Genomic DNA, 20,453 nt, shown 5'->3' with positions numbered 1-20,453 from the left:
TCTTTAAAAAAAAGCAACACACCTGAGTTTGAGGAGCTCTACCATCTAAACGAGGCAATCAATTTCAATGAAACGAAAAGCATACGAAAGAAAATTTATTTCTACATTGGATCATTTACTTCAAAAAAATTTCCGTCCCATGGTATTTCCTGTGCCTACTTAATTTTTTCTAGAAAGAAGTACCCGTTTTTTGGAGTGTAAATTCAAGTTGCCCAACTTTGAGTGCTTCAAATTTTTAATACCACAAAAACTGATAGATTTGTTGTAAACAATGCAAATGTTTGCTAACTTCAAAACCAATGGGTCAATTGAAAATTGATTGGTACTTATGTATGCTGTACAATGAAATGGAAACTAGCATCTATAACATTTACATTAAATATTGCTAATGAAGTAAATATCGTTTAATATTTATCTAATTGCCGCCCTCGGTGGCAGTGGGGTAAAGTCCTCGCCTGCCAATCCGTAGGTCGTGGGTTCGAATCCCGCCTGGGTAGGTGATCCCTATCCAGGGCATGGATATTTGTGTCGTGATTTGTTAATGTTGAAAACCCGTTGTAAAGGCCACAATGTGCTGTTTACGGGGAAATTGGAAATGAATTTAAAAAAAATAAATAAATAAAATAAATGTTTCTAAACACATACTGGCAGCTCTGTCGTGGCAGAGGGAGGAGAAAAGAGGTGTGTTGCTGTCACAGACTCGGCCGAGGCAACCAGTGGATGATTCATAAACTGCCAGGGTACTATGTGTCACAATGCACAACATGGCAACTGCGCATGGCCTTGAGAGACTTTCTCTTTCCTGTTACTTTGTTTTGCCTTGCCTTGCTAGGCAGAGCAAAAGCAACAACTAGAGCCCAAAATAAGAATAAATATTGAATATACTGCTGACATTTGATGTGTATGATCTACGTACTTGCATTACTTACATTCTACGGCACACAACAGTACCAATAAAGTTTCAATGAACCCATTTGTTTTGAAGTTAGCAGAGATTTGCGTAGTTTACAACAAATCTATCAATTTTTGTGGTATAAACGATTTGTTTTCTGCTAATTATCAACAATAGATCTGGCTTTCTTACGTCAAAATTCCAAGTTATTGGAACAAAAACTATGGGAATACCAAGCAAAGGATAATGTTGTGGCTTGTGGCACCCAGATGTGCAAAACAGCAAAATGGAGAAGAGGGGAAAGTGAAAAGCTTCAGACAACTACCTACTCTCTAACAAATTTTTGCAAAAGACATAGCATTTTGTGTTTACTGGTATCTTTTTCTACCTACATATATTGATGCATTAAGCAGGTAATACAACTGGAGGAAAGGATACTGCATTATGACGGCTCTGAGCTTAATTTTCTGCTGTGCCTTGATGGTAAGCAATGCCTCTCAGCATCGGAGATCTGCTATGCATAGACTTGTGGTTTTTCCATATTCAGCAAAATATTTAAACACTGTTTGTTAAGCTGGTGAAATAAACACTTTAAATGAGAACCACCAAAAGGATTAACATTTTAATTTTTACAATAATTATGGGGCACCCCTACCTGCCCCCCTCTCAATCCACCACTAGTTTATGCCACCTTGTATGGAGTTGATTTGCATTGTATCTCAACTAGAGGAGGGTTAAACAATTCATTTGGATGAACCGCTCACTTTGATCTTGTTCAGTAAAAAGAACAGTTCAAAATATCTGTTCCTGGCAAACAGTCAGGGTCATCAGGTAGAAAATACTGTTTATCAGGTGTTTTTGAGTACAGTAGACTCTCGTTATTACGAAGTGCACCGGCCCGAAAAATGAAGTTCGTATGAACATTCCTTAAAGAATTCTTAAAAAAAAAACAATGAATAAATTACGCATAAATACTTAAAAAACAAGAAAACTCATTTCAGTTCTCAATAGAAGAATGCAGCATGACGCAATCAAGGGTTGATATTTTCCCAAATACAGTAAGGTCTCGATATTAGAACTAGATGTGTTCCAAGACCTTGTTTGTAAGTTGATAAACCTACAATCCGGCCGCCGAGAGTTGTCCGATGACAGTCAGAAGGGTTTATTTCGGGGTGGGGGGCAAGGTTGCCAGGTAAGAAAGGGAAACATCCACCTCACATGTGAACAAAAGGGTTCTGTGAAGAAAGGAGCTGGAAGGGACGACGAGCAACGAAGGACTCAAAGGAAGAATCCTTTGTTTTGGAGATTCGCAGAAAGGGCTTGTTATGGTGGTTCGGGCTTGCTTCGGTGCTTCATATGCATGTGACAACGTTGTATGAATAGGCGAGTGTGTGAGGCGAGTTTGGGGGACAGCGATTGGCAGCTAACCATGCTGGTGCAGGGTTTTTCGCCACTCCTTTTGTGCTGTCATCAGACAACTCTCGACGGCCGGACTGTATGCAAGGCATCGAGAGTACTGTTATCCTGCAAAATGCAACACTGCATCACAATTGTGAACCTACCCACGATTGTGACGAACTAATCTAGCTGGGAGTGCGACGCAGCCGCAGCCGAAAAAAATCGCTCTCCGCGGCAAGGAAGAATGGGCAAAATGCTGAACAGTTCCTAACTTCACACCGGATTCAATGATACTTAGTTCAGATTATGCCCAAAGTGCAAGTTCCTCTATGCCGCACCACGTAGCATCGGCAAAATAGAAAGGTGCAAAATTCGAAATTTTCGAATGCTCGTATCTCTGAAAGTTGGTAAATCATGGTTGGTTTGTAGGCAGAAGACTAAATGTACATCCAATTTACATGCAGTAATGAGTGGGTCACCATGATTCCACAGGAATGAAGCTTATTATATGATGTTGCGTGCATACTGAATAAAGAACCATAAAAGACACTCTTGAGCACAGTACACCAGGAGAACTTAAACATGGTGCAACTATTAGAACATATAGAGCCAATATCTGCCTTAAATTGTGTCGATTTTTCTATCCCATTCGATGCTAAAAATTTCTTCTTTCAATACATCACCCAAGAATGTGCTTTGAAGCACCTGAAGCTCACCAAATCGAACTCCCTAGGGTACGACCAAATTTCAATGATGTTCATTCACAAGGCCACACATGTTCTACTGCCATATATTCTCGAAATTTTCAACCATTCTTTATCTTACTCCAACTGTGTGGAAAAAGGGCCTTATTACACCTATACGCAAGGTCAGTAAACCCGTAAATCCCTCAGATTTTCGACCTATCTCAATTCTCTGCGGCTTATCAAAAACACAGGAGAGAATTGTTCATACTCAAGTTTTTAATATCTCCAACTGCACGATAAACTTGATCCTTATCAGTCGGGCTTCCGTAAAGGCTTTAGTACCCAGACTGCCTAGCTCAAAGTTACACACGACATTTGTCTCGCCACCGACAACATAATGGTATAACACTTGTGGTATTATTTGATTTCAGCAAGGCTTTTGACCGAGTGAACCATTCTCTGCTCTTACGTAAACTGAAATCCCTCAGTTTCTCTAGTTCCGCCCTGAACTGGTTCCATTCCTACCTGATGGGCAGAACTCAAGCAGTCAAGGGCCAGGGTAGTGACATATCTTCTTGGCTCCCGGTCTCATGTGGTGTCCCCCAAGGATCCGTCCTCGGACCTCTCTTGTTCACTCTGTATAGTCTCGATCTGACTAAGAGCATCACTCACTGTAAATATATGCTCTACGCAGACGACTTACAAATATATGTTCATTCTACCGTAGAAGAGCTTCCATACAAAATCGACATGATTAACTCAGAAATTCGCTCAATATGCAGCTGGGCTGAATTGAACTGCCTTCAGTTAAACCCAAACAAAACCCAAGCTATAATTTTTGCTAATAAAAGACTTCTAAACACAATTGCTTATGACAGCCTCCCAAATTTAAGTGTCGCTTCCACCACTGTGCCGGTTACCAAGACTGTAAGATATCTTGGACTCACGCTCACCTGCAATCTATCATGGGATCAGCATGTGCTTGAAGTAGGTAATAAAGGGAATAAGGCTCTTTATTTATTGAAACTACAAAAGAAAAATCTCCCTATTTCCATGGGAATTATGCTTGTCACATGTGTTATCTTCCCCATTATTGATTACTGTATACTAGTCTATAATGACCTACCTAGTGTATTTGAAATGTGTCTGCAATGGTTAATTAACTCCTGTGCTAGATTTACATTTGATTTACGTAGAGATGAACATATGTCCAAATTCTACCCTGATCTGAATTGGTTACCTCTTTACAGCCAAAGGGATTATATCCTAGGGTCTTTTCTGTTCTCCTTATTTCAAAACCAGACTCCTGCATACCTGTACGAATTATTCATCCCCCGCAAAAAAGTTACTGGAATTTCCACCCGCCGTGTTTCTGACCTTCAAATTCCCCAAGCCTGCACCAATATAAATTTCAAATCATTTCATCCAACTGCGTCTAGATTCTGGAACTCTCTTCCGCCAAATATAAAGACGTCACAATCACTTCAGTCGTTTAAAAGAAGGCTGTACTCCTATTTGAAGTCTGGAGCTTAATTCAGTCTCCTCAACTCTTTAGAGTTATTATATTAAAGTTGTGATGTTATCAAAACTCTCTACATAAATGTGTATATGTGTGTGTGTGCTCATTACTGTCTAAGTTAAAACTTATATTTTTGTGTTATTAGTATTGAATATTTTACATTTTTTGTATAAATATCTACTACTTGTCAGCCTAGCGATAATCTCCATTATGCCTTATTTTTGTTAAAATGCCTTTTATTAAGATGTATAACATTTCCTGTATTTTCCATATTTCGCTCTCATAGGTTTTACCTAGAGCATAATAAAAATATTCTATTCTATTCTACAAATAGGCTACCAATCATGTTCAGTTTCAATGAAGGCATTATCATTCGCAATTGCCCATGTGACCTCAGCTCATTGTCAACTGCCACATTTTTACTTACCCAACACACATCCTCTTGTTATTGATACCTAGTAAATAGTGATCATAAACGTGGAATTATACCAGGAATTTTATGGGATTCCAATAATTCACTCTATTTTGTGAGAAATTTGCCCTTTCAATCAAAATTGCTGCACAAAGCCGAGAGTATGATGCAATCAATTGCTATCACCTTAAATTATTGCCCTCCAAGAATAAAATATAATAGATATCCACAAAATTATCGACCTCTTTGAAAATGTAACCTACAGGCTTTTGGCTGTCCTCTGATTTCAGACAGTAACTAAAGTAAGCAATGAAGCAAAGAGCTGAGTCAATGAGGAAAGTAGGCAGATTGAAAATGACAAGATGATAGCTGCAGTATTTGATAGTAAATATTATCAATAATTTATCACCACAATAGCAAAAGGTTTTTAAGGCAAATGAATCAAGATTGAGAAGTTTCCCTGACTTACATCATAACATTTGGAATGTGTGGATGTCCCTGCTAAGACAAAACCCGTACATCAACTCCATGCAGCAAAACCCCCAACAGCCAAGTCATGAGTTTTCTGGTCTCAACAAATTCATTGTACAGAGGTTTTAATGATTTTCCAATTTTAATTAGCTTTTGGAGATACACTTCCACATTTTTAAATAGTTGAATGGCACTATGATTATGAAGAAGAGCAGACTGCTAACTCAGAGGATGAATTAAAAGTAGATTACCTTTAACTCTCTCAATGACTATACTAGATAAAGAATGCATCAGTATTTCACGCTCTAAGAAAAGGATACAATTCCCAGTCCAATATTTCCCACGGGAGTAGGAACCGGTGGTACAATCTCCATTCCTTTGTTTACATATTTTGACTCTTTTAAGAAAAGTTTCTTCTCTGGTATGTCAACATCAAAAAGATGTATTTTCCTGTACACACCAGAAATGGAACCATTTTCATTGATGATCACATGGCTGTTGCTCACCTTGCCATCTGAGTTCTGGATGGAATGAATTGGGTTAGGAATTGTTCATAAAAAATGAAAACATTAATGCTTGAACACTTCACCTTTTCATGAACTCCACCCAAGGAAATCCACACTTTATGCTCTTCAGCAATTTTTCTATACCTCCTAATGGTGGGCCCATCCAAAGGCTCAGCTAAGGCCAAAATTTCTTTAACATTTTTTCCCAAGTAGTCACAGGCTTCAGGAAGAAATACAACCTAAAGATAAGGATAAAACTCATCAGTTAAATAGTGTAGGCTTGGACCAGAGAGCCTAGAAATTGAAATAGGAAGAGATTTCGGTGATATGGAAGTGGAGAAGGAAGCAAGACTGTGTACTAATTAAATTAATTTACTCAAAAATTTAAGATTGGAGAAAAGAAAAATGTTTTTGTACTATGCTGAAGTGAGCATGAAAGACACCAAACGTATGCACCAAGTTATGTAAGTTATGCTCCACCCGATGAAGTACAACCCTGGCATAATGCACTTACAAAGTAAAAAAGTTCATGAAAACCTACATATTATACGGTCACAGCCCAGTCCCTTCCCTTACGTTAATAAAAACCCAAATAAATAACCTCTATAACTACAAAACCCTTAAATACCTTTAACCATTCAAATGTTTAACAGAAGAGGGATTGAATGAGATAGTGGATTTGTGCAACAAAATATATAATACTGGGAAATGGCCGGAGGACTTCTTAAAGATTGTGATGATACCAATTCCAAAAAAGGCTGGAACAAAAAAATGCACTGAGTATAGAAAGGTCAGCTTAATTTCACATGCTGCTAAAATCGTGTTAAGAGTGCTAAATCGAAGGTTAAAAAGTATAATGGAAGAAAATGCTGGTGAGGAGCAGTTTGGTTTCAGGCAAGGAAGAGGAACGAGAGATGCCATACTTAGGACTACTGAGGATGGTTGGTGAGAGATATATGGAAAGAGGAAAAGGAATAAGTCTGTGTTTTATAGACTTGGAAAAGGCTTTCGATTGGGTAAATTGGAAGAAACTAATGGAAATTTTGAAGATGAAGAAAGTAGACTGGAAGGAAAGAAAACTACCAAGCGAATTGTATTTGGGACAAAAGGCAGCAGTGAAAGTGAATGAAAACATGACTGAATGGGTGGAGCTAGGTAGAGGGGTTAGGCAAGGATGTTGTTTGTCACCAACTCTGTTCAATATGTATGTTGTAGGCATGATAAGTGTGACATTGGATGAAAGAGAAGAGGGAATAAGTATTGGTGGAGTAAAAATAGGATGCATTAGATTTGCTGATGATATGGTGGTTTTAGCCGAGGAGACAGAGTCATTGCAGATATTGGTAACAGGGTTGGAGGAAGGAATGGAAACATATGGAATGAAAATAAACGTTAAGAAGACTAAAGTGATAAAAGTGAGAAATTTAGATGGTATGAGGGTGAAGACAAAAGACAGTGAAATACAGAATGTGAGAACCTACAGCTACTTGGGGATTTCCACCAGGACGCAGTCTGCACCCCCCCCCCCCATCCTCCTCGACAGCCGACACCATGAGGTATCCAGGGGTAAGGTGACCGGACTGAGCGACTGGAAGAGTTGGAACCCAGCAGAGAGGGAACCAGGGGCCTTCCCACCATCCCCTTGGAGGAAGACATTAAGCACAATTAGTGTACTCGTCATACTCCTTTCTAACTCCATCCTCGGTTTTCCCAAGCTCCGTGAATGTACAGTAGGCCGGCCCTTATTTTTCAGAATTGCGAAAAGTTATGTTTTCCTGGTCTCAAAATGATCCAAATGAGGTTTATATTCAAGTGTTAAAATTTGGTTACTTTAAAATAATGGCAACCCGTGCCCCAAGTACTAAGGACCCTCAATTGAGTTTTTTGGTGTCAAAAAAGTGCTATACCTATGTAAAACGTAAAAGTGAAGCCCTTTGGGCCAATTTTCTGTTTGTTTTGACCTACCTCTAAGCATAAAATTCGAGGAATCAAGCGAGATGGAGTGGAATTGTTTCATTACTATCTCTAAGCGTTTAGGAGATATCGTCCGTTGTAATGCAATCCCCCCAGGGCGCCACCCCGCACAGCAGCACCGCTGAGGTACGGCCCGCACCACTTACTACAGACTTCCCCTCAACCCCCTCCCCTCCCATGGCAAAGACTGCTCACACTGGCAAGATCTAGCCTCTGAAGAAATGTGCTTACCAAAGAAAGAATTTAATTGCCATAACAATACTTCCAATCAAAAAATTCAATTTATTTTCACTTGTCCATGAATTTCGGTACATTAACCAAAATAAAATACATTTTCATTGTATTTCTAATTTTTCATTGACATCCTATATTGGGCAATTAAAGTGCCTTTCTGCATGTAACGGTTGTATTGCACTGAAAAGTCACAATTAGAATTGATTTTGAAAGCCCTCTTCCTTCAATGTGACTGCCTAAAAATCTTTAATTAGTTTCACCCCTCTCGCTGCACTATCATTTCTTACTTGAAGACCCCGAATAATTTGAAAATCGTTCTTGTATGTTCATCCCATTCTCGCATGTGCACATCAAAGAATGCAATGCATATTTACAATGCATTAAATAGTTTTCTCGAATTAGTAGTGAGAAAATTTGGCATAGATACCTTAGTCATGTCTTTGAGTTTATGGAATGCCTTCTTCAGTGGATCATATTTTCCTTCACACGACCACATCCGGCGTATCATGTTTTTCTTTTCACACCTAGAAATGGATCCGTCAAAGAATGACAGGCCTACCAACTCCTCACTCATGAACCACAAGTGGTTTGTAAACCTCTTTTGTGCTGCTTTCGCTATGTCCAGGCTAACACTTTCGTAATTAACAAGTCTTTTAAGGAACTGCAGGTCACTGTTGGAAGCTAATGCAGTACAAGGAGCGGAGAACCACATCTTTTCCTTTCTTCTTGAATATTTTGAAATCTATTCCACTAATAACTGCATTTTGTTCTCCTCTTTATTTGCGTAAGAACATTATTTCTTCAGCCCAAGCACATTTATCCGAGAGATTAACTGCACTTTCCTCCTCATGTGTCAAAAATTCAATGGTACCGCTCCTTGCAATTTCAAACAAATCATCAAGTTTTGTTACGAAAGATTCTCTTCTCTTCATCTCCACTGTAGTTCGCACTCTCTCTATGTCGTTGCACTTTCATCCATTCTTAGCGTAATTTTTCTAACTTTTCAATCGCCTTATTTTCCGTAATAACAGGAATTTTAGTTTTGTACCATGGATGAGACGCATTTCTCACGGTTTTTCTCGCACTAAGCCTTACAAATTTCGAACCCATTAGGTGATAGAGAAAACACACAGTACTTCTCTCACTGTAGGTACATTTGAGCCGAGTATTTCTTCACTTTCTTTTCCAACCAGTTCAATGCCTGGATTTAGTCTTGATTTCATGCCTTTCCTTGTTGGCCTATTCTTAAAATGAACGTCACGTGTATTCATGATAAACTAGTTATTTCACCACTTTTCTCCTTAAATCCTAAAAAACTAAGCTCCTTCTATCCTTTCCACACTATACACAAGAAATATCCCTCCACAGTGATCTACATCCGTGAACTGACTACCTCGTTTCTACTTCCTTGAATATTTCTATCTACTGATGGAGCCCTGGAAGCCCTGCTCATTCCCTTCATTCCTTTATAATTCATAGACACAATTGTATCGCATTCTTATAATATTTTGTACATAAAGAGCACTTTGGAACAAAGCCTGCTGGAATGGTTCGCGGCCGTATGGCGGCAAAAAATCAAGGTTTAAAGGGTCGGTACCCAGTACATAGGATGGCGTTGAAGGGTTAAAATTGACATTATAGGCTTTAACAACAATAATCATGACACAAGAAGAATAACCTATTCAATACTGTACCACTAGCATGTAAATCTTGTCATCAGGAGCAAAGTCTTTGCCGTGGGAGGGGAGGGGGTTGAGGGGAAGTCTGTTGAAGTGGGCCGTACCTCAGCAGTCCGCGGTGCGGGGTGGCGCCCTGGGGGGGATTGCATTACGACGGACGATATCTCCTAAACGCTTAGAGATAGGTCAAAACAAACAGAAAATTGGCCCAGTGGGCTTCACTTTTATGTTTTACATAGGAATAGCACTTTTTTGACACCAAAAAACTCAATTGAGGGTCCTCAGTACTTAGGGCCCTTGGGGCACGGGTTGCCGTTATTTTAAAGTAACCAAATTTTAACACTTGAATATAAACCTCATTTGGATCATTTTGAGACCAGGAAAACATAACTTTTCGCAATTCTGAAAAATAAGGGCCGGCCTACTGTACACCCTCCCTCCTTTCCCCTTCCCCGCCTTCCCGTCTTACCACCCTCATCCTGACTTTCCTATTTAAGCGTAGCGCACTTGATATTTTTGTACCTGATGATGCTGAAAAGCGAAACAAGTAGAATTAATAAATTTTAAAATTGTGGAAATTGCTCCTGCTTTTTCATTTTCATTATGTCACGTTTCCACTCCATTTCGCTTGAAACCTCAGACTATATGTGTGGAGTGTGTTTATGTATGGATGTGAGACTTGGACGATGGGGTAGAGAGACAGGGACAGGATTGGGGTTATGAAGTGAAACACTTTGCACTTTCCACATAAAAATTTTTATTAAACTACAGTATGAGACTCTAGTTTAATAAAAAAAAATTCACTATTTCACCTGTTTCACTTCATATCTCATAATGGATCACCACAAAGTATCTGCCTCATCCATCCAATTCAGGATTGGGGTGTTTGGGATGTGGGTTTGGAGGAAGATGGAGGGAATACGGTGGACGGATCAAGCTAGGAATGAGCAAGGGTTAACTAGGGAGGATGAGAAAAGAACGTTGATGGACAAAACAAATCAAAGGAAGGGTTAAGGGTTAGTGGCTGGGACATTTGGTGAGAGGGAATGGAATTTTGAAAGTAGCTTTGGAGGGAACGGTGGGAGGGGTCAGAGGAAGGGGAAGGAGAAGGCTGAACCAATTGAAACGCTTGCCACCTACAAAAATCATTCCTAAGCCAAATTTTTTCCCTTTTCACTTGTTAGCAGACCCTGATGACTCGGCTGTGGATGCAGCACCTCTATGGTCAACAGTGCAGACTCCCTTGACCATTACCCCTTGACCCAGCCCATCCTTTCCTGCCTCTGCCCCAGCTGCTGAAATAATGATACCCACTGCTAACCAATCATCAAGGAATGCAGGTCCAGAACGTCGTCATTCCAACAGACCATCCAAGGCACTTCAGCGGCTTGACTCGTGAAGCGAGAGAGGTTTTGGAATTTAGTAGGGGAGGAGATGTGGTGTATTTGTATTTCGATAGTCCTTTGTCTATTAAGTGATGTGGCACCCCCTGGTGGTGGTGATGGGGAAGCGTATACGTGGCCACACGGGCCAGATGTATGATATCATGTGATGTTGAATAAATGTAGTTAAATCCCGAGACATCTGCGTGTTTACTGGAATGTACATACCGCAAGTGAAAACGTAACACATTTAAGTGCTAAGGAGCCAAAATCAAGAGGTATAAGACCAAATAATAATGGATAATATCATGCATAAGTACATTAGCAATTATATTTTTTTAGCAATTTAATTAAATGAAATTTTAAAATCCTCAACACCACAGTATGCTCAAATATTTCTCTACATTGTTATCTAGAGCCTCATTTCCATGCAAACGATGGGACATTGCCACAAACTTATTAGAAACAAGAATCTCGCAAGGGGCTGTGATACCTTCAAATTTATTACACAAAACTAAAAATTTAGGGGCCAATGGCATATAATGATGTTTCGTGCCAGTGATACTCCACTGCCAACATTTAGAAAACAGATGCTATGAGCCATACTTGCTGCAATGCATTACGAGGTAATATTGCACACATTAAAATAAAGTATCAATCCTGAACTGAAGTCACTTTTTACCAAGAAAATGCAACCACTAGAAAGGAAATCCGTAGGATTAATCTTGAAATATCAAGCAATATCCGACATCTCAAGGACGCCAGTAATAAAACATTGATTGGGTATCCAATGAGTTTTCCATGTGAAGACTATTAAAAAACTGGGCAGGACCCAATCAATGTTTTCCTGATTTCTTCATTTCTGTCAATATGAACCATTAAAGAACTAAATATTCGTTTGGGGTAGATTTGGATGACACTTGACTATGCCACCACAGTAAGATCTTATCTGAATGGCATGACTTCGAAGCTCATGGTCTCCACATCCATTCACCGCAGCAATAGTAGCCAAAATATAGGGGTCCTACTGAATGGCATTGAAAATATCAACAAAGACTTTTATTTGGCCGATCATAAGCAGGTTAACTATATAAACATGCTATCAAAATTTAGTATTCTTGTACGCATTAACCTTGATAGAATTCCACCCAATAATATATGATATTGATGCAACTCTACTAAAATTAGATGAGTTAATATCAAGAGGAGAAAGAATCCATCTGAAAGTTTGGCAATGGATAATTTTCATATAAGGACAACTGACAGATGAGTGCAGAGTGACGTTTATACTACACCTCCTTCGCAGTTAATTAAATTCATTTTTGTCTTCGATTAATTCAATTCAAAATTCAACTTAAGCCTTCTTTGCTCAAAGAAAAGGCAGCCTGGGACTAGGTCCACTCGGACAGGAGATGGGGCTGAGGATTGAGTAGAGGGACTGAGGGACAAGACAGAGGGATTCCTTTTCTCGGTGTGCAAGTCTTCTGTTGCCATGCTTTCTATGGATGGGCCCCATAGAATAGGGAGGCCCCTGCCCTTCCCACTACGATGTCTCTATACCAAATTCCTTTCAGCCTTTTATTTCCTAGCCTCAGTTCATTCTCCTCCATTAAAATTGCACAATTCTACCTAGCAGCTGTCAATGCCCAGTTCTCCTCGTCGTGTACTTTATGTTAGGAGATGGATGAAAATGTTTACAATTTTCTTTTGCCTGACAAGTCGAGAGGTAGAAGTGATTCCCTTTTACATGAAATTTAAGTGATTGCCCTTAAACCAATTAAAATCTCCAAAGCTGGTTTTTCGGTGACGTAGGCAACCATCATTGTGGAGAATAAAGTGTCTTAACCTGTCCCTTAGAGATGGTCAGTTCTTGAAGTTATTCATGGTCATCAAGGCTGCCAAGATTTCACCTCCAACCATCTATCATGACGTCATGGAAAGTGAGATGTCTAGCATGGTGATGAGAGAGAGGAAGGCAACAGTCTAGTGGGCTAAGGCAAAAAGAAGGAAGGTATCCTTGGAGACTGATATCCCCAAACCTTGTTCCCACCTAACAACCCTGACTGAGGTAGGATGATGATGAGTTTCCAGCTCTATAATCCCAGCAGATACAATGCAACATAGCTGGCAGCTCATATTAAAAATAAAATGGCAGGAATAAAAAGAACTATTGAAATAAAGTTCTTGTAACAATGGGAGGAAGCACAAGCAATCATAATAATAGTTAACATTAGAGTAGATCCCATAACTAGTATTTCCATTACAATTTTAAACCCAAGCTAACTTGCAACAGTTGACTCAGGTTAAAATTCTGAAAACAATGCTGACTGCTATTTTCACAAGATGTGACCATGATCCGAAAAACCCGTGTAACGGCTTGAGGTGGACCATTTGGCACAGGTAGCAATGGGAGAAAGGGCCAGTTTTTAGAAGGCAGAATTTGACAAGTTTACAGCAAGTTCCATAATGCCACTTATAATCTGATTCAAGCTTACTGCAAGTTTGCAACCTTATCATGAAATATGATGGCAAATTGGTTACTTCGGCATGCTCACCTTGACTTTGCAGCTAGCTATTACATACTTTGAATTAAATGGAGCACATGCCTTAAGTTTGCAAAAAAGTTCTGAAAATTGGGAAGTAAGTACCTTATAGAAATACAAAATTTTAAAACGTATGCCCACAGATTCACTGCATCAGGGTCAATAAATATAATATATTGTACGAATGGTGATACCTCTAGATACGACAGTTGAATCCAAAAATAGCAAAACAAGAACCAAAAACTGAGGCCCATAGCACAGAGTATATACTCTGTGCCAATAGTATCCCACATAGCAATGCAAATTGGATTCTGGCTGAAATCCACATTGCAATATCCAAAATCCAAATTAAAATCCAGCTGTACCAGGTGACACAGCCAAAATGCAACATAACTCTTCACATACCAATGTATGGCAGCTGCTTGGCACACTAGATTCTAGAATTACGCCAGTAAGCGCAAGCCAAATTCCAGCTGGGATTAAGCTTGTCGTTTTAGGTGGATGAGTTCCATCAAAATTAGGGATGGAAGTGCGCAACTGTGTTAAAGGGTCACTACTGAAGTACGTTCAACTATAAAAATGCGTATTCTTCATGAAGGAACATAAAATTCCAATTAAAATTAAGTGAACTGTTAGTTTAAAATGATAATGTCATATGGAGCCCAGCTTACACGATGGTCCAATATGAAGAGTGAATTTAATGTCCAGACTCAACTTCTCAACTCCCCATAAAACCAGGGGTTATTGTCTGACCCTATACCCAGTCAACACAACAATTATGGCCACAATGTGGCCATACTGTGGCAAGCTATTATGCCCATAATGGGTTGCCATTATGGCGCCATAATGGTTCTGACCCCCGGCCACACTGAGGCTAGCCATAATGTGGCTTTAGTGTGGATAGCCATACTATGGCCACATTTTGGCTAGCCAAAATTTTCCACCACTAATATATTAATACTTATACACATAATAATTCCTTTTTACTGGTATTATTGTACCTCCTTCAACCCTAGCCCATCAATGCAAAAATAATGATTTTTTGGAAAATGCGAACCAAAAATTTTAATTAAACATTAAAAGTTTTAATTTACCATCAATTCAAATAATAAATAGGGTAAAATACCCTCTGGTTCACACCCCATACCCCCAAGTAGTACTTTGCGATATAGAGTATCAGAAAGGTAAATGGAAAGAAAAGTACCTACTTAGTAAATGATGTTTGTAAGTACGTACTTTATTATTGCAGTAAATGCACCATAAATGGCATAATATATAACCATTAATGATTGTCTAGGTTAGTTACTAAAAAAAACGAAACAACATTGCAGATAAGCTAGCATTACAATATTGCCTTGGATTTGAGACATGAGCATGTAACACATCCACCTCCAGATATTTAACTAGGCCTATGGACCAATCTGTAACAAGTAAAATCACATATTTAGTCATAACAACATTTACGGTAGCCTATCTAATCTTCCCCACATTTCAACATCACAGCACTCACAGTAAACTCACGGAAAGACGTCGAAATAGATTAAATCAATAAATAATGTGGGAGCCTTTTCTCTTGAAATAAATACATATTCTTCTTTCTTTAACACACTTCCTTTATGTCAATGAAATCAACCAACCCTCATTTTGATAACTCATCAACAAGTCTGCATCTATATCAACCGTTAACAAACTTTATTACCTGTGGCAGCTGTGGCTTTCCAAAGTGTGGCCATAGTTGCATATGTGTTTGGCAAGCCAGACTATGGCTTGCCGCATGGCAACCATGAGTCAGGCCATAGTATGGCAAGCTGTGGCTAGCCATAGCCATAGTTGCCACAGGTAAACCACAGTTCGGCCACACTGTGGCCATAATTGTTGTGTTGACTGGGATATTTACGTGCACACGTTTGGGCGTTTAGACGATTTATAATCAGTTGTCCTCACGCACTTAGTTATACAAATATTAGACCAAGTACACAGGCCTGTTGAAATAGATTGATGAGAACATCCTACCTTAGCGTTGTTTTCGACAGCTTTCCGTATCAACTTAGAGCAAATGTCAAAATTTTCTTCTTTATCAAACTTGGATGTAATCTGACAAACCGCAATCGTATGTTTATGAGCAACAGCAGTCATTATTCTCCAGACAATTTTGAATGTCGACCTCCGGTGGGCAAATAACCGACATAAGTGTGTCTTCATCTAGCAGTTTTCTTCAATGCTCACAAGCATCGGGTGAAGGAATTAAGAGCCCAAACTTTTCTTAGATTATCACACGGTGCACAGGTTAACAAGCACAACAAAAACAGAAAATCAAACACTATTTGTCATATTCCATTGTGTTTGCCTCCGTTCCCATCCTCAATTAAACTTTCGGTTTTCTATTGTTTTTTTACACCCCTTCCATCAACTAGGAACGCGGGACCGCGATAAGCCTGAAAAGAAAAGGATCTAAAATAAGTTATTTATGCTGGCTGTAAAACCAAAACTTTGAAATTTGGTAACATTGACATTAATATAAGGAGATCAATCACAATACGGTGATAGCATGATTCTGAAGGACTGGTTTAATGAAAAATATCTCAACTCCGCGATTGTTTTTGAAACGTACCCAGCGAGAGGCAGCTGCCCCCCCTTGAAGCAAAAATCGCAAATGTCTTGGAAATAATATTTTTTCAAGCAAATATTTTTTTAAACTAATACAGAACTGTTACAGTTTCCCATAAATGTTGGTTTCATTCACATTTTCCATGCTTAAATCGAACCTATAACTTGAACAACTATATCTTGCCCCCCCCCCCTTGTTTTGATCCTGGGTACGGCCTTGATACAAGCAGCAACAACCGAGAGTAAAATACTGCACATGTTAAAATGGTCTGAGGCAATTCTTTTCTCTGAATCTTAAGGTGGCCAACGAAATATACGTAGAAAATGCTCCCAATGAATATGTGACTACTGTAGTCTCGAAATATATGCATTTTTTACTCTTGATTCCGCGCCTCAATTCACTTTGTAAATGCACTAAAAACTGTCAGATAGTCTCTCAGCATAGAATTTATTACGGGTGGTCATTAAAATACATGCAAGTGTACATTCTGCAGGCTTAAGCAAATAAAGGCAGCTGTGTGAACTTTCAACACGTGTATAATAAAATAGATTTATAATGGTCGTGCGCACGAAATGAATCCAGTGCCTCGTAAATAGTAACACTGCAATGTCTCTTCTTTTCTGCAATCTAAATTTTCTACTCCCGATGACAATAATAGACGGCAATCCCACCACTGGAGACCCCACCATCCACCATGGTGAAATACGGCTATTGTGGTTGCAATATCATCAGCGTTGTACTAGTAATTGAAAAAAATACGGAAACGGCAGTAAATAATATCTTTTCTAGCTGTAATCTAGAAAAACTTCTTCTGTAAAAACAGCTCCATTCCGCCGAAGTTCGATGAATTTGAAACATTTGACCACATTCATGATATGAATGGTGTGTATTTTTCATACACTCATGATATGTCTTTATATATATGGAATATGAGCATATATTAACATACATGTTCATGGTATTTATACATCATGTATTACCAAGGACATGTACGCTCACGGTATGGGCCTTGAACACATCCATGAACATACACCATACACATCCATTCTTACACATCATATGAAGCACTACGTCATTTAACAGTTGATAATCGCCAACCGTCGCCGCCATTGAACGTCAAGTGATGAGAAGTACCGACTGAGAAAGAGGCTACTTGGTGAGAGAAGTTGTATAAGTTTAAATTACTTCCGCAATGACATTTAAATAACTTTTGGGTTAAGCCATGAAATTGCACTATCAATTTGATGGACTAAATTTTATTTTAATTCCGTTCTAACTTCTTCAAAAAAGTTTTGCTATGAGCCAACTATTTTAATTCATACGTAAGATAATATTTGTAATTTCGTTTGCGGAACGATTTGATAAGTTTTTGTCACAAATAATTATGCTTTATTTATTGTTAATATTACAATTTCGCAGATTTCCTTCAGCGTTAGGAATAGGAATGCATTCTCAATGGGTTTTAGTAACATTTAATCTATAAGGGTTGGGCTCAAAGATAAGTCGTTAACACAGTTTATAGTCGTAATAGTTTTTGTAAGTTATTCTACCAATTGTCCATTTAGTTGCCGAGATGTGATTGCTTTGAAATTGGTGATGACGAAATTATGGGTATTTTCAACTTTCCTTCCATGTTTGAGACATTTTTTCATCGTGTTCGGTGACGGTATTATGTCTGTTTTCATCATAAAGGACGTTTCAGCAGGCTTCTACCACATATTGTGTTAAGCCATCATTTTTTTTTAGTTTCTTAAGTTTTGCGTACAAGGGACTAATTTAATTGTCCAACATTGATTTGGGGAAATATTGAAAAAATAAATTGTTCTCGAGAGAGCGGTGTATATTTTTTTAATGGACGCAGTTTGTTTATAACTGGGAGTGTGCTGCATAGTTATGTGATTTATATGTATTGGTAAATTATGCTTCATTTATGTTGACATGTCATGTACCACTGCGTAGATACAACTAAAAGTATTGTGGCAGAAAAGCAGTGAAAATGCCTTTTATCGACCAGCATGTAAATCCCGACATGAGTCCCTCTTTCCTACTTCGTTGATGCCTGCATGCTATCCGGTAACCTGCTACTGGGAGTAGCGTAGTAGAGATTACCTCAGGAATAATAGCCTCGATTTTAATCAAGATGTATGCTTCATTTTCGAGGGACTATATCTAATGCTATGTTTCATTCGACATAAGCAGTCTTAGTAGCGAATTTGGGTACACTTGCTTGAGTTGATCAATAAATGTGTAGCGCTAGCTATTAAAGATGGAAGAAAGGAATTTCTTCTCCCTTCGTCCTCCTTGAGTGGATTGTGTTAATGTGGGTATTATTGTTACTAGGTAGGACCTGCATCTGTTCATGGAGATTGATATCTTAGCAGAGCTGTCCAGCAGCTAAATTAACTTTGAGCATTATGTCATCGAAATGCAGATTTTATGGTGCTTAAATTAACATGCTTATGTGCCTTGATGAGCATTTAGGCACCTGGAAATTTCGCTTGGAGCCTTTACATATTTCGAGGGCCCATGGAAATTTCGCTTGGAGCCTTTACATATTTTTCATACTCATGTCTCGTCACCAAGGGCATAGTGAGGAGAGGGGTCTTAGGGCCTCCGTCCCACAAATGCTTTGTAGATACAGTTTTAAGTGTCCCCCCTCAAAATGTATTTGTGGAAATGTATCATGTTCACAGTTGAACCTGTCCAAAAAATGTTATTGCAAAGTCTTGGATTGTCATTGTAGGAGAGTAAATTTTGTGTTTTATGTTAAATTTCTATTATATAATAGCGCTGTGACCCAAGTAATTCATTACTATTTTTAGTTTGTGGTACACAAGTAATTCATTGGTATTTTTAGTCTGAATTCAACTATTGCTGTTGTAATCTGGTTTAGATGTTTAGATAGGGCTCCAATGACAAAGCTGCATGTGCATTGAACTTGCTTAGTCGTCAGACATCTCTTTTAGCTAAATTAGCTTCTATCTTTTGCCTAGGCACAAGTGATAGCACTTTGAAGAGACTGGTGAAGTCATAATAGATCATTTATGATGGCATATTTATTGTCAGTATTTGTTCCATCTCAAAATATGGATGCGTGGGTGATAAAATTGGATTATGTTAATTAAATCTGATGGATGTTTTCTAAGCGAATTCATTTTAGTATTTCTTCTTTAAATTTCTAATTACTTGGGTATTATGTTTTGTGGTTCTTATTTCCAACATGTCATTCATTAGAATAGGGCGTGACACTTGGGCTGCTATTCTGGATGGAATAGCATCATGCTATTCGCCGATATTGCAACCGAAGTTGCTATAATATAGCTTTTTGCAACCCAGATGCAATACGGTATTCAGAATGGTTGCAATTCGTGTTTTTACTACACTGGAAGACGTAACTCTCAAAATAGCTATAGCACCGTTGCAATTCACTATTCTGTACAGCGAATTGAACTGGTAGGGTTGCAATAATATTACACGGTCTTCGAGGCCGAGCTATTCGGTATTGCAACCCAGAAAACGTGTGCATTGCGATGTTGAATTGTTTTTCTGATGTTAAAGTTACCTAATCAAGTATTGAAAAATAGAATAATAGGCAAAAATAAAATGATATCTACTTTATTTTAATTAAATAATCCTAGCATAAGTAATGAATATTTAACTAGTTAAGTGAATTGGATAGAAATAAACATCCGAGCTTAATATATGAAGCACAAGCTTGCTTCATCGATAGTACGAAAACAATAACAATTAATGCAAAGAATTACTATGATTAGCCCGAATTTTCCGTGTTTTATTTATATTTACAATTCATAATTTTATTTCAACACTTGACGTGAGACGAAAACATCCTCAATGTAGCCTATCAGGTCGATTCTTGAAAAATTTCTAGCTTGTGTTAACGCACTAACTCGCCAAATATAATAATAGTTATAGCTTTCAATGAAAACCATATATTACCATAATAATACCATATATTTTGATCAGCTGTTCATTTCCTCAATTGGACAGTATATACAAATACATGCTACGAGTCGACATTATTTTTCCCACTATTTGCTACCTTCTAAAATTAAAACTTAAAATTTATGAAATTATAACACGGGCAGTCGACTTGAATTACTTGCTTGAAAACAAAGGATTTCTCCGGAC

General features: G+C 38.4%; 2 protein-coding genes across 3 annotated transcripts in view; one reads left to right on the top strand and one right to left on the bottom strand.

The window, feature by feature from the left end:
• Window positions 1-16,113, bottom strand: part of LOC124171343 (glutaryl-CoA dehydrogenase, mitochondrial) — a 120,453-nt gene extending 104,340 nt beyond the window's left edge. Inside the window, exons 1-3 of one of the 2 annotated variants that reach the window (XM_046550497.1) lie at window positions 15,710-16,113; window positions 5,968-6,123; window positions 5,699-5,899 (exon numbers count right to left, since the gene is read on the bottom strand). In XM_046550497.1, coding sequence (XP_046406453.1) covers window positions 5,699-5,899; window positions 5,968-6,123; window positions 15,710-15,898 — 546 coding nt within the window. In that variant the 5' untranslated portion in view covers window positions 15,899-16,113. The remainder of the gene's footprint in view (window positions 1-5,698; window positions 5,900-5,967; window positions 6,124-15,709) is intronic. The other variant, XM_046550498.1, reaches the window with a different exon arrangement.
• A 1,240-nt stretch (window positions 16,114-17,353) lies between these two features.
• LOC124171900 (B-cell receptor-associated protein 31) overlaps window positions 17,354-20,453 on the top strand; it is a 66,636-nt gene continuing 63,536 nt past the window's right edge. Inside the window, exon 1 of the mRNA XM_046551297.1 lies at window positions 17,354-17,460. The gene's annotated coding sequence lies outside the window, so the exon portion shown is untranslated. The remainder of the gene's footprint in view (window positions 17,461-20,453) is intronic.

The sequence above is a fragment of the Ischnura elegans genome, chromosome X, assembly GCF_921293095.1.
Source record: "Ischnura elegans chromosome X, ioIscEleg1.1, whole genome shotgun sequence".
Taxonomy (NCBI): Eukaryota; Metazoa; Arthropoda; class Insecta; order Odonata; family Coenagrionidae; genus Ischnura; species Ischnura elegans.
The sequence above is the reverse complement of the archived record's forward strand: the minus strand, read 5'-3'. Positions and strand labels throughout refer to the sequence as shown.